General features: G+C 41.5%; 1 protein-coding gene across 1 annotated transcript in view; it reads right to left on the minus strand.

The window, feature by feature from the left end:
• Positions 1-8,878, minus strand: part of LOC107183188 (probable DNA double-strand break repair Rad50 ATPase) — a 185,887-nt gene extending 177,009 nt beyond the window's left edge. Inside the window, 2 exon segments of the mRNA XM_015564386.1 lie at positions 3,802-3,853; positions 8,760-8,878. Of these exon segments, the coding sequence (XP_015419872.1) occupies positions 3,802-3,853; positions 8,760-8,878 (171 nt within the window).
• Positions 8,879-12,351: the final 3,473 nt, after the last annotated feature.

Consider the following 12,351-nt stretch of genomic DNA (forward strand, 5'->3'; position numbering starts at 1 on the left):
CCGGGGCAGCAGGGACCTCCAGCTCCCCGCGGTTTCAGGCTCCACCCCTGCCCAGGCCTAAGGGCTCTGGCCAAGTCATTAGGCCTGGGCAGGGGACCCCCAGCTCCCCGCGATCTCCCGCTCTGCCCCTGCCCAGGCCTAACGCCTCTGACCGAGGCATCCTGCCTGAGTAGCAGGGACCCACAGCGGCAGCGGCCCCGCGATCGCGGGCTCCGCTTTAGGCCCAGGCAAGGGACCCCTAGCTCCCAGGACTGCCAGCTTCGACCATGCCCAGCTCCCATCGCTGGCTCCACCCCTACTTCCTGCTATCACTGGCCAGGGCGGCAAAGGCGCCCGGTTCTCCGATCATGGCTGGCCTTGATCAAGGCCGCCTTTGCCCTGCCCCTCCGGCTCTTAGCTCCCCCCTGGGTTTCCGATCACTGTCAGTGGCAGGGGGCTTCTTCCTGCTTTCCCTTTCGCCTCCCTGCATTGTGCCTACATATGCAAATTAACCGCCATCTTAGTTGGCAGTTAATTTGCATATCACCCTGATTAACCAATGAAAAGGGTAGCAGTCGTTCGCCAATTACCATGTTTCTCTTTTATTAGTGTAGATGGTGGTCTGTGACCAGTGATCTCTGATGTTAATATTGTAATTGTTTTGAGTCTCCCCAAACAGCGCCCATATAAGATGGTGAACTTAAGTCATAAATGTGTGTTCTGACAGCTCCATTAACCCACCGTTCCCGTCTCTTTCTATCTCCTCTGCTCTGCCTATTCCCTGAGACACAGCAGTACTAAAATTAGGCCAATTAATAACCCTGCAATGGTTAAATGTTCAAGAGAAAGGAAGAGTCACATGCTCTCACTTCAAACCAAAAGCTGGAAATGAGTAATTCACTGAGGAAGGCATGTCAAAAGCTGAGGTAGGCCCAAAGCTAGGCCTCTTGTGCAAACAACTTGTGCGTACAAAGGAAAAGTTCCTGAAGGAAGTGAAAAGTGCTACTCCAGTGAGCACATGAATCATAAGACAGTGAAACAGCCTTATTGCTGAGAGAGTTTTAGTGGTCTGGATAGAAGATCAAACCAGCCACAACATTCCCTTAAGCCAACACCTATTCCAGAGCAAGGCCTTAACTCCCTTCAGTTCTGAGAGAAGTGAGGAAGCTGCAGAAGTCAAGTTTGAAGCCAGCAGAGGTTGGTTCATGAAGTTTAAGGAAAGAAGCGTCTCTGTAACAAAAAAGTGGAAAGTGAAGCAGCAAGAAGCTGCAGCAAGTTATCCAGATGATCTAGCCAAGATAAACACAGATTTTTCAATGCAGACAAACAGCCTTCTGTTGGAAGAAGATGCTGTCTAGGACTTTCATAGCTAGAGAGAGGTCATTGCCTGGCTTCAAAGTTGCAAAGGACAGCCTGACTCTCTTGTTAAGGGTGATGCAGCTGGGGACTTTTAGTTGAAGCCAGTGCTCATGCACCATTGCAAAACTCCTAGGGCTCTTAAGAGTTATATTAAATCTGATCTGCCTGTGCTCTATGGATGGAACAACAAAGCCTGGATGACAGCACTTTTCTTTACAACATGGTTTACTGAATATTTTAAGTCCAGTGTTGAGACCTATAGCTTAGGAAAAACATTTGTTTACAAGTATTACTGCTCACTGACAGTGCACCTTGGTCACCCAAGAGCTCAGAGGGAGATGCACAATGAGACTATTGTTGTTTTCATGCTGCTAACACAGCATCCATTCTGCAGCCCCTGGGTCAGGAGCAGTTTTGATTTTTGTCTTTTCATTTAAGAAATCCATTTTTGTAAGGCTATAGATAGTGATTCCTCTGATAGATCTGAGCAAAGTAAATTGAAAACCTAGAAAGGAGTCACCGTTCTAGATGCCATTAAGAACATTTGTGACTCATGGGAAGAGGTCAAAATATGAGCATTAACAGGAGTTTGGAAGAAGTTGATTCCAACCCTCGTGGATGACTTTGAGGGTTCAAGACTTTGGTGGAGGAGTAACTGTAGATGTGGTGGAAACAGCAAGAGAACCAGAATTAGAAGCGGAGCCTGAAGCCGTAACTGAACAGCTGCAATCTCATGATAAAGCCTTAACCAGTGAAGTTTAAGAAACTTAAACTTCTTATGGATGAGCAAAGAAAGTGCTTTCTTAAGATGGAATCTATTTCTGGTGAAGATGCTGTGAAGATTATTGAAATGGCAAAGGATTTAGAAAGACCACATAAACTTAGTTGATAAAGCAGCAGAGGGTTTGAAAGGAGTGACTCCAATTTTGCAAAAAATTCTACTCTGGGCCAAATGTTATCAAACAGCATCACATGCTACAGTGAAATCCTTCATGAAAAGAGGAGTCGATTGATGTGTCCAGTTTGATTATTGTTTAATTTTAAGAAATGGCTGTGCCTCCCCAACCTTCAGCAACCACCACCTAATCATTCAGGAGCCATCAGCATCAAGGCAAGACCCACCAGCAGCAAAAAGATTAAACTCACCAAAAGCTCGCATAATGTTTAGCATTTAGTGATCATGTAGTTTTAAATTAGGGTATGTACATTTTTTAGACATAGTGCTATTGCACACTTACTAGATTACAGTATAGTGTGAACATAACTTTATATGTACTGGGAAACCAAAACATTTATGTGACTCACTTTACTATTGTGGTGGTCTGGAACCAAAGCTGCAGTATCTCTAAGGTATCCCTGTAGACTATTCAAGTCTCATTCTATGGATGAAAAATAGGCTCAGAGAGTTTAACTAGCTTGGCTATCATGACACAGTTTGGAGGTGACTGACTTGGGCCTAATTCCTAGTCCTACAATCATTCTTCTGTATCACACTGCCTCTACATTAGAGCTGAAAGGGTTGTTTCAGAATTGTCTATGGGTGGAGTCTAGGGGATCTTTACCAAAGCTGAATCCACAGTGTACAGATAGACTTTTTTTTTTTTAAGGGAAACTCTCAAACTTAAAAGTAGAGAACTAGTATAATGAGCCCCCATGTAGGAATCACTCAGTTTTTTAAAAAATATATATATTATTGATTTTTTACAGAGAGGAAGGGAGAAGAAATAGAGAGTTAGAAACATCGATGAGAGAGAAAGATCGATCAGCTGCCTCTTGAACACCCCCTACTGGGGATGTGCCTACAACCAAGGTACATGCCCTTGGCTGGAATCGAACCTGTGACCTTTCGGTCCGCAGGCCGATGCTCTGTCCACTGAGCCAAACCGGTTAGGGCACAATCACTCAGCTTTAACACTTACCAGCAAGCCGCACAGTTGCCACCTGAGGCCTAAGGAGGGTCTAGATGCGGCTCAGGTAGAAAGGACCCAGCTGCTGTCTCAGGAAGAGAGAAGACCTCAGAGGTCAGAACTAGGAATGTCATCAGCTGAGTTGAAAAAGCATGAACTGGAACTCTCTGGAATAGACTGTGATTTAAACTTAAATACTGTAACTTACCCCATCTGTATCATGTCTGAATTCTAGGGTTACCTCACATACAAGAAAATGTTGTGAAGTAACCCAGGATGTCTATGATATCCTAGGGCCGCCAGAGCAAGTGAAAATAGGAAAGGCCACACCACACCAGCCCTAACTTCCCTGCTGCCCGATAACATCCCCTAGTTGGCACCTGCCCACTTTAGCTCGTTTTTCTTGAGAAAGAAAATTCCATGTTTTATTTTTATAATCTTTACTTAGTAAAATATGAACATGAAACATAGGAAAATCTCAACATTAATTAAAGAAGTTACAGTTTTATTAACTTCAATGTTTTTAAAAATAGTTTATGCAAACTTTATTTCTTACCGATAGTTTGTTTCTTTGTTGTTTCTCTGACTCGGAACTTCCAGATGTGATGCTGGAATAAAGTAAGAGTTTTAATTTCAACATTTTATTTCAGGAGCTTACACACTTGTATACACACACACACACACACACACACCACCACCACCACCACCACCACCACACCAAATAGGTTTTTATACTGTAATATTGAAGATAAATTTCCTAAAGTATTTCCTCCAAATGTCAATTTCTGAACATTTCCAAAGGAAGTCAAAACTATGGAATGTAAACTTTACTCAGAGAAGATAAATAGCCTTTAAAGGTTCTCTTGAGAATAAGCAGTCCAAACAGTACACTCTGTTCTGTAAACCTGCGAAATCTCTTCTTTCCTCTAAAAAAAGAAGTAGAGGGAGGGAAGCATATTATCCTATGAAATAGCACACTTGTGGAATTCATTCTCTCTCTCTCTCTCTCTCTCTCTCTCTCTATCTCTCTCTCTCTCTCTCTCTCACTCTCTCTCTCAGATCGTTTGTAATAGTTTCCAAACATGCTGTTATTCTTTCCATCTCAAACCCTCTTAACCTTTTAGTTTCTACTTGAATATTCCCCCCGCCTTTATAGCAAAACTATATGCTCTCTGTTTCCAATTCCTTTCCTCCTAATTTTTGTTAAAGCCACTCCATTGAGTTTGGTAAAATAATCCACTTACTGAATTCACCAGTGATCTCCACATTACTATATTCAAGGGTCGTTTGTCACAACTCAGCTTACTTCAGAGTTTTGGCATGATGCATCACTCCCTCCTGGAAATACTTTCTTCACTTGGCTCCAGGACACCCTAAGGTCCTAGGTTTCTTTACTGTGCCACCTGCTGTTCTTCAGTCTCCTTTGATGGTCCTTTCCCACCTCCCTGAGCACTCAACTTTGGTGGGCTCTAGAATGTCTTCTATTCTCTAGTTACATTCACTCCCTTGGTGATCTCATTCAACCGCTTGGCTTTAAGTACCATCAATATGATGATCACTCCCAAATACATATCTCTAGTCCAGACTTCTTCCTTGAATTCCAGATTCACTCATTCAATTGCCTTTTTGACATCTCATATCTTATTTTTGAGATAAGAACAAATATCTTAATTTCAACATTTCCAAAACCTAACTCCTGATCCCTACTCCCAAATCTTCTCTACTTGCAGTCTTCCCCATTTCAGTTGATGACATCATTGCTCAGGCTAAAATATTGACTTCTGTTTTTGCCTCAGAACCCATATCCAATCCATCAGGAAATTTTTGGTTCTACCATCAAAATATGTCCAGTATCCGACCATTCTCACCACCTACACTGTTAACACCCTGGTTCAAGCTGCCATTAGCTCTTGTCTGGGCTATTGAATTAACCTCCTAAATGGTTCTCTCTGCTTCTACCGTTGCCCCTATATTCTGTTTTCCATACATCAACCATAAGGAAAATCATTTCACTCCTGTGCTCAGAACCCTCAAACGAGGGATCTCATGTCACTCAGAATAAAATCCAAAGTCCACATAATGGCCTACAAGGTCCTACAGATGTCTCTGTCATTCAGCCTTCCATCCACCGTAGGGCTCCATCCCAATCCCTCCTGACCCCACGTAATATTCTCCTTCTCAGCCCCTCCCCTGCAGATCACACTGGCCTCCTCACTCTTCCTCAGCCACCCAATAGAGACTCGCATCTCAAGTTCCTCTGCCAGGAATACTTTCACCACACCTATCTACTTGGTTCTTTCCCATTTCCTTCATCTCTTTGCTCAAATATCACTTTCTCAGTGAGGCCTGCCATATGCACCTCATTGAAAATTGAAATATCCATCCTCATCATTTTGCTTATTTTTTTGAAGTACTTAAAACCTTCTAACATGCTACATCATTTGCTTATTTATTGTATTTATTGTGTCTCTTCCCTACTGAAAATGTAAACTCCTTGAAAATAGATTTTTTTTTCTATTGTTATTTTTGTTACTCTATCCTTAGCATCCTGAAGAGGGCTAGGAAGGTCTATAAATATTTGTTCAATGAATGAATACATAAATAGATGATTTAATAAATCTTAAATCTTAATAAATCTCATTCTACTTTAGCCAGCCAATAAACCTTACTTTAAAGACCAGGGGTACTTTTATTATTTTCTATCCTACTATCTCCCTAACAAATATATTATTTTATTTCCATATTTCTGTGCATGCCTCTTACTTTTCAAAATTTTTTTAAATTCATTTAAAATGTCCAGAAAGTAATCAGTGACTATTGAGCAAAATTAATGAAATCCCCACTTAGTGGAAGGACACATTGAGGTTCTGATAGAAGTAATTACTTTCCTTGCACTGTAAATAAATTAAAAAAACAAAACAGTATTTTGGTGCTTTCTACTTGACAGTAACTCTCCATCATGAAATGGAAAACAGCCTCTTGGTTATCACAGTTGCTGGACAACACAACACAACAAACCTAGGCTGGTCCCTCTTGCCTTCTTACTAATTTTATCTTCTATCAGTGCAGCTCGCGAAACTGATATTTTCACCAAACTCTACCCGATAGTTCCAGAGTATGCATTTATCCTTTTCTCGGGTTGTTTTTTCCAACTAGAATGCCCAAGCTCTCTTCTCTGCTTGTCAAAACCTTACCCATTCCTCACACTATAGCTCAAAAGCTGCCTCTCTGACCCTACCAATCAGAGGTATTTCTTGTCTCTGTTGTTTTTGGATGTTTGTGTTTTATATCCCTTATTACATTTCACGATGTACGTAATTATTTGTCTGCCTATGTCTTTGCATTTCTCAGTGACACCCTCATAGGAATATGAGGACTATACCTTATTTATATTTTTTGTCACCCAATGACATTCCAAACAAGAAATTCATATTATGCCACTAAATGAAGCCAAACAAAACAAAACATTTGAGTATAAAACTCTAATGTGCATATTCAGATGTGCTACAAATATACAAGAGAAAACTATTTGAAACCACCTTCTCTTAACAGGGCCTGAAACAAAACTACTGGTTTAAAGTGAGAGAGCTAAAAAAAAAAAAAAAAAAAAAAAAAAAAGTGAGAGACCTTTGGCTGCCTGACAATAATATTTAAAGGTCATGAGTCATGGCCTTAGAGTATCCATAGCAGCATAGCATACACAGTACAAGTCATGTTGTACCATAATTAAGGGGGGAAAGCTTTGTAAGCCTATTAGCCTGAGAGAAAACAAATTAAAACGAACAAATATATTTACAAAGCTTGTTTTCATTGCAGTGTTTTCTTCACTGTTCATGGGAAAACTGAAAAAAAAATTATTTAAATTTCTACTGGCAGGGAATAATAATGTGACTTGTAAGTAAGCCTTACAGTTATTTTTCCTCAGTGCTTGGCAAGAAAATAAACATGATTCCTTCCTTTAAGTGAAATCTTTCTGTTTTCCAAACCTTTTACCTTATGTTTTTAATGCTGAGTTGAAGTTGGTAATCAGTCACCAATGAGTCCCTCTGAATAAATGATTTTAATAAAGTTTTAAAAGTACCCAATTTTTATAGGGAAGAGTTTCCTGGGAAGATATCTTGCTGCTTTTTTTATTCCCTAGGTTAATTGCATCCCAGGCCTTCCCTTCCCTTACATAGACAACTTAGAAGCAAGTTCCCATTTGGTTTGTATAAATTTTGGAGAAGGTTTGTCTCAGGGCATGAGAAGAAAGGAACAGGGGAAAGAAAGTAGGGCAGGCAAGTAGATAATGGGACCAGTTTACTCCTGCTTAGAAGGAAGGAGCTGAATTGAACCCACCTAAAGGTTAACCAAGGTAGCGTGGCCCATGGTCTCCTGCCTCAGAGCCCTGCTCTCTCCTTGCACAGAACACTGAGCTTCATCTACCAGGAAAACAAAAACACCAGTGATCGTCAGCAGTGAGAGCAAAGTCTGACTCCCCACCCGGCTTCCCCGCTGGCCATACACTGGGCTATTCATTTCAAAGTTGTTAACCACAGGGCATTTTTCTTCCATTGGTAACATGTTCACCTCTCCAATTGTCAGCACATGGACATATTATCTCTTTAGGTGCAATGTTCAGGGAAATTTTTAAAAAATGAGTGTTTGCTAAATTCATTTTCAACAGACAAAATTTCCTCCCTCCCAAAGATTGTTAATTTTTTGAGGTTCATGCACTCTTTTGCATATGGAAACACTTCACATAAAATTGGGGGGGCTTAATGAATTTCCCACATCACCCACAGACCGCAGACTCAAGGGTAAAAATAAATAAAAAACAAGGCCCACACATTTCATGTCATAAAAAAAATACATTTTAAAGCTTCACAAAGCAGAGCTATGGTTACAGGTGACCATAACGCACAGAATACCGCCTTCCTGGGTCCAGCTCTCATCCAAGGTGTATAAAATTCAAAGTGGAAGGTAATTCCACGTTTGAGAGGGAAATGGGTATTGTGCCAACATGAAAGTTTTCCAGTGATTAACCATAGATCAGTTACAGAGGTGAACTGTGCTTCCATATTTGTAGCTAGATTTGGTTTGGGCTTTTACTTGGGGGTGTTGGAATGACCTGTCTTCTTTTGTGTATATCTCCTGTCAACAGAGCAGTGAAGGTGACATTTTATTGTTGTGGCTCTAAAAAAGGCATAGGTCAGCTCCCCCGCCCCGCACACCCCTTCCTACACCAGTAAAACGGTTGGGGTGAGGATGTGATTTTGAAAAGAGCAAGTGAGAGACAGCTTATTCATTTGACAAATATTTGTTGAAGACCTACTATGTGTTCAGGTCCTGCCCTACAATCTGGGAAGACAGCCTGGTTCACATAACGGGGTCATTCCCCAAGAAAGGATGAAAAGTCTGTCTAATGTTTTCCCCCAGATTTTATAGAAAGTTTTTCCTGGAAGCACTGAGCAAAGGCTATTTTATCTCAAAATCCTATGAATTATTTTGGAAAAAGAAGAGCTGTGGACTCACCTGATTCTCTCTGGGGTTTCAGACTCCGGAGCCACAGATTTACTGCCATAACATTGTCCCATCTCAAGTCAGGCCCACTGGGGTGTCCTGTCCATGGGACAGACATCAACTATCCCCATTCCTTAGAGTTTTAGAATCCCTGTTACTGCTCTGCTGTCCCCTGTTGCTAGGCGACCAGAATGGCTGTGGAAAAGACAGTTAACTTCTCAAAGAAAAAAAAATCCCAATTACAAAGCCTCAGAAACCCCTCACCAATCAGATGCAGATATGACTATAAACAAGGAATCACTGCATATTAATTATTTCTGAAAAAAGCATTCAGAGTGGCCAGCAGCAGTGGTTTTGTGCTCAAACCTTAGTCTACCTCCAGGACCAGTGCTAAGGAAATAGTCACACTGCTTGTTAGAGAGGGGGGCCGACACAGCGAGGGACTGGGTTACAGGCTTCTCAGTGGTTTTTGCCACAGATCCCTAATTGTGATGATTTTCTCTGGGACTCATTGGCCCCAGACAGAAACCCTACCTGGCCGTATCCTAATTAAGACTTCTTTCTTGACACAGCATTGCATTATGCCTGATTAGCTGGACCTCTGCTCCCTCTCACAACTCATGTGCGGCCACTACTGCTCTGTTGTTCATCTGAAGACAGCAGCCACTTGCTCCCAGCCATTTGCTACATCTCTTCCCGGATACATGTGTGGATCCAGGTCAGTCTGTATTCACTTTACTTCCTGCTCTGGCAGGAAGTACATGTGCGAGCTCTGCAGTGTGTGGATGAAAATCACTCCCTTATCTTCTGGGCTCACCCAAACCTAGTCACACAGCCCATCCCAAATTAGCTTGGTTAGCGGTTTTTTAAATCACAGAACTTATTTCTAGGGATAGAGCATATAGATCAAATAACCATAATAGTAATGGGTATAGTTAGAACTGGCCAATTACTAGTAAACAGTGTAATTAGCAGTTACTTCTCCAAAGGAACTTTAAGCCCCCTGCCCCTTGGTAAAACAATCCTATGAGTAAAGTTATGAACCTTGAGCAGTTGGTGTCTGGCTGGAAAAATCATTAACTAGGTAGATGCGGAAAGGCAAGGACTGGCATTGCACCCAGTTAGCAGCCAGTATAGAATTCAGCAAGTCAGCTCGCCTTAGTTTTCTTATTTATAAAAGTCTCACTTGAGCTGTTTCTGTCATTTCTTCCAGCTCGAACATTCTGTTCTGTTCCCTTAGTCCATCTTATTAAAACAGCCACAGGGTTGATCATTCTTTAGTATATGATAGAAGAATGTGCAGACGTTCACCAGGCATTTGGTTCATAACAATTTATGAAAGGAAGGTCATCTCAGTAATGGCTGCTGAAAGGTAGTGTAGGCACTGATTATTTATAATGGTTATTGCTCTTATCTTACATCTCACTAATCAAAAGGAGAGGTGGGGAGATTGGCTGACACCAACACAGACTTTCAAAAAGTCCTTGAAAAAACAGAGTGACTTCTCCATTGTTAGCTCTCCTTAAACGAATACTATGGGGGAAGGATTTCAGAAGATGGTGAACTAATTAGCAGGTTTATTGTAAACATATTGGTTTATAGAATTCTTGACTGAGGAGGCTAAATAATAAAATTAACAATTCTTTTATGCTCAAGTTAAGAAAAAGTACTTATGAATGAAAGTCACTGAGATGGTCTTATTTTTAAAACTGGAACTGAATTTTAAGAAAAAACTATAATTTTTCCCTCTAAGTCTAACATAAAAAAGGATATTATAGCAAAACTAGAAATAGCCCTGACCAGGTGATGCAGTTGGTTGGAGCATCATCCCATACACCAAAAGATTGTGGGCTTGATTCCTAACCAGGTCACATACCTAGGTTGTAAGTTTAATCCCTCATTGGGGCATGTATGGGATGCAATGGATCGATGTTTCTATCTCAAATCAATGTTTCATTCTCTTCCTTCCCTTCTTTCTCTCTGAAAAATAATAAATCAAAAACATATCCTCGGTGAGGATTAAAAAAACACCTCTAGAAATACATATAAATTATTGGCACTCTCACCACTAACAATACTTTAAATTAAAAAGACACTGTGCGTTCTTTGGGGCTCTTGTGGACTACTATGCACAATTTAAATACTGACCTTGTGGTTTGTCAAAAATGCATCTTTTCTTGGAATCAGAAATCATATATGTGTATATAAGAAGGGAAAAATCTCAAGGAATATGCATACTTGCTGTGCTCTCATGCTAATGCTTATCAGGATTCCTTATCAAAGTTAGGTGACAAAGTATCAGTAAGACCAGAAAGGAAGGTAGAAGAAAAAACATAGCATTGAGGAAAGATCAAGACAGACAGACAGCAGATTTGCAGGAAAGTCATGGGGCTGAGGAGAGGAAGTGGAGGTCTGTAGAATCTCTGCTTAGGAAAAACTCCTGTGACCTTCATCTGTCCACTGACTTTCTATTGTTTATGCACGTATTTACCAAATGTTTACTGAAAACTCATTATGTCCTAGGCATGGTGCTAGGCATGAATGAAATCTTATCCCTGATTTTGTGGAGCTGATCATTGTATCAAGGTTATCATTCCAGTAGCCATCAATGTTCTTCTGAAAAAAGAGTAAAGGAAGCAGATCTTGGATTTCCTAAGGGCTCTTCAAACTTGACATATCCCAAGCATTGAAAAGAATCTATGTATATATTTAAAGCCTAAGTGACTGAACGACCAAACGACTGGATGCTATGATGCACACTGACCACCAGGGGCAGATGCTCAACACAGGAGCTGCCCCCTGGTGGTCAGTGTGCTCCCATAGGAGGAATGCCTCCCAGCCAGAAGACAGGCTCATGGCTGGCGAGCACAGGTGCAGTGGTTCTCCTGCCTCCAAGCCATGACGGCGGCAGGCGCAGTGGGGCCGGGATGAGCTGAGCGGAAGCAGTGTGCGCCTGCCCCGACTCGGGCTCCTCCCCGGCCATCTGCTGCTTTGCTCATTGCTACATCCCTGAGGGGTCCCGGATTGCGAGAGGGTGCAGGCCAGGCTGAGGGACCCCACCGGTGTACGAATCTGTGCACTGGGCCTCTAGTAAATAAATAAAAGCAAAAAGAAATACCTCAAGAGGTGTCCCTTTTGTGGAAGTAAGTGACTGCTTTTACAGAATTGACCGAAGAAAGTTTATTATGCTTTTATTGTGATGGACTTAAGATGACTATGCCTATGCCTGGGTGTCTGGGTGTGTCTTTGCTGAAGGAGGACAAGAAAAGATGGTGATGGTGAGACAGAAACCAAAGTTACATTATACAAATAACAGATCAGTCTATGAACCACAGCAACCGAAACACTTTTCAGCTGATTGCAGGGGTTTTCCTTCTGTTTCTCTCAAGAATTGGCCAGCTCTTCTATCCTTGTTTACTTGTGACCTCTTCCCTGTGCTGCTGATTGCTTGACACAGGAGGGTCTAATTATCTCCAGGCTTCCCGCCTGTTTTAATGGCGAGGAATGTTTATCAGTGTGAGCAGAGAGACTTGCCTACCCCAGGTCCTAAAGGCTTACTTCAGGAAACATAGGAATGAAATTGAAAGCTGTTAATTGATGGGCA

The sequence above is a fragment of the Myotis davidii genome, unplaced genomic scaffold (genome assembly GCF_000327345.1).
Source record: "Myotis davidii unplaced genomic scaffold, ASM32734v1 scaffold159, whole genome shotgun sequence".
Lineage (NCBI taxonomy): Eukaryota > Metazoa > Chordata > Mammalia > Chiroptera > Vespertilionidae > Myotis > Myotis davidii.